The sequence below is a fragment of the Sinocyclocheilus grahami genome, unplaced genomic scaffold, assembly GCF_001515645.1.
Source record: "Sinocyclocheilus grahami isolate Dianchi unplaced genomic scaffold, SAMN03320097.WGS_v1.1 scaffold71.1, whole genome shotgun sequence".
Lineage (NCBI taxonomy): Eukaryota > Metazoa > Chordata > Actinopteri > Cypriniformes > Cyprinidae > Sinocyclocheilus > Sinocyclocheilus grahami.
Window position 1 is genome coordinate 173,147 of NW_015505250.1, and position 2,083 is coordinate 175,229.

At 33.6% G+C, this 2,083-nt stretch overlaps 1 protein-coding gene across 1 annotated transcript in view; it reads right to left on the reverse strand.

Moving 5' to 3' along the window:
• LOC107585477 (decaprenyl-diphosphate synthase subunit 2-like) overlaps nucleotides 1–355 on the reverse strand; it is a 33,849-nt gene extending 33,494 nt beyond the window's left edge. Inside the window, exon 1 of the mRNA XM_016272504.1 lies at nucleotides 179–355. Within this exon, the coding sequence (XP_016127990.1) occupies nucleotides 179–276 (98 nt within the window). The 5' untranslated portion in view covers nucleotides 277–355. The remainder of the gene's footprint in view (nucleotides 1–178) is intronic.
• Between the last annotated feature and the right edge of the window lie 1,728 nt (nucleotides 356–2,083).

A 2,083-nucleotide genomic window follows, 5' to 3' on the forward strand; every position in this document is an offset into this window, starting at 1 on the left:
TTTACAGATCTTCTTTATGCACCAAGAGCTTGTAACACTCCAAAGAGAAAGGAAAAACTGAAATCGCATCATATGACCCCTTTAAAAAATCCAACTCAAAAGAAGGAATTTCTACAAGAATCATACCTAACGATAGCTGCCTGGTGGCCAGAAGAAAGACATCAATGTAACACAGTACCTGGCGGTGTTGAGCAGAGGGTGTTTCGTTCCCACCAGCTTCCTTACATGCATGGCCACATTGCTGAGCTCGTCACTGAGTAAACAGCGTAAACTCATGAATGAAGTTGGATATCCTACGATCTTCTCAGCATCAGACACCACCTTAGTCCAGTTTGAGGTAGACGGGTTGAAGAAAATACCCAGATGCCTCCGTCCAATGTAAGCGAGCCGTGACCTATTTTCTTTCTCAGAAATCCCTCTGTGACACTTCACATTTGATGGGTTTTATGTTGCATCTTGTTAAATTAATGTTTATTGCATTATTTTAGTACCATGATAGTGATTTGTAATTGTCCAAATAAAATCTGTGAAATCAGAAAGCAAAAAAATGTTACTACCACATACCATTTTACAGTAAAGCAAATTATTAATATATGTAAATATATTTTATCTGTATTAACAGTGTATTTTTGGCCATTTTTGTATTTTAACATATTTAAAATAGATATGTGATAATAAAAATACTAATTATATATATATATATTTTTTTTTTTTTTATTACACACAATGTTAAACCAGACCCGGGACCCGAAGTAATAGATTGGGACCCGACCCGGACCCGGCTGACCATTTAAAAAATAGCCCCGAACCCGTTCGGGTCTCGGGTCCTCCGTGTAGACCTCTAGCTTGAACCCCTAAAAATGTATACAGTTTCACAGCTCTCGCTTTCAATATTCTTAATTTAAAAAAAAAAAAATTTATTTTTATTTTTTTTTTTTTTTTTTTTTTTTTTTTTTTTACCTGCGATTAAGTGTATAACATGATCATGGCTTCACTGTAAAAAAAAATCTGTCATTTTTACAAAATAATTTTGGCAACTATGGTTGCCAGAATAATTTTGTAAAAAAAATACAGAAAAACAGTAAACACATTTACAGCCAAAAACTGTACATTTTACAGTATTAAACTGTAATTTACAAACTTTTGAATGTAAACCAATAAATTCAACAACGCACGCTGCTTTTAAATTATGTTTTGTACCTTTAACATACTGACAACCAGCATAATAATGCAGGTGGTAAAAGAGAAAGCCACATGAAGAATCAAAGTTAAAAAATCATCACAAGTAGCTTAGAAGGTGAACAGAGTAATTCATGCAAACACAAAACACCATCATGGTAACACACATGACACTTAAATAATGCAATAAACATTCATTAAACAACAGAAGATGAAACATAAAGCCCAAATGTACATAACTGATAACAAAAATGTATTATTTAAACAAAATACTTTCAAATATGGAGTGTCATGCAGGGAATTCTGGGAATATCAGTTTACAGTTTTTGACTGTAAATTATACATTGGTTTGTTTGTTTTTTACTTCTAAAAACTGTACAATTAACAGCATTTTACTGTAAAATTACATGAAATGTCTAGTTAGATCTTTTACCGTTTTTCCCTGTATATAGTACGGGAACTTACTGTTAACCTATTAACAGTTTTTTTTCTGTAGCGTTTTTACAAAATTTTACAGCTAAAATTACACTTATTTTTTACAGTGTTGCTCATTACAGGGAATAAACTGGCAATTTTCTGGCAATGTTAATCACAATGCCACACCACCTCATTCTGTAGACATTCATGCTGCTGTGGGCATAGGGGGAAGGGGGAAAAAATCAAGGGTCTCTCTGGTCTCCTCTCTCTTTGAAATGTAATAAATTCGACCTTCTATTTAAGGCTGGGTTGCATTACTTTAATCAACAACACATGACACATGAATCTCAGATTACCCACTCACCTATTTTACAGCGAACTGTCTCAGAAGTTATTTACCAAAAGTCTATACAGTTACTCTGACAGATGCCCTCATCATCATAGATATAATGGCACTTCTAACAACTTTTCATTTCAGGATCGATGG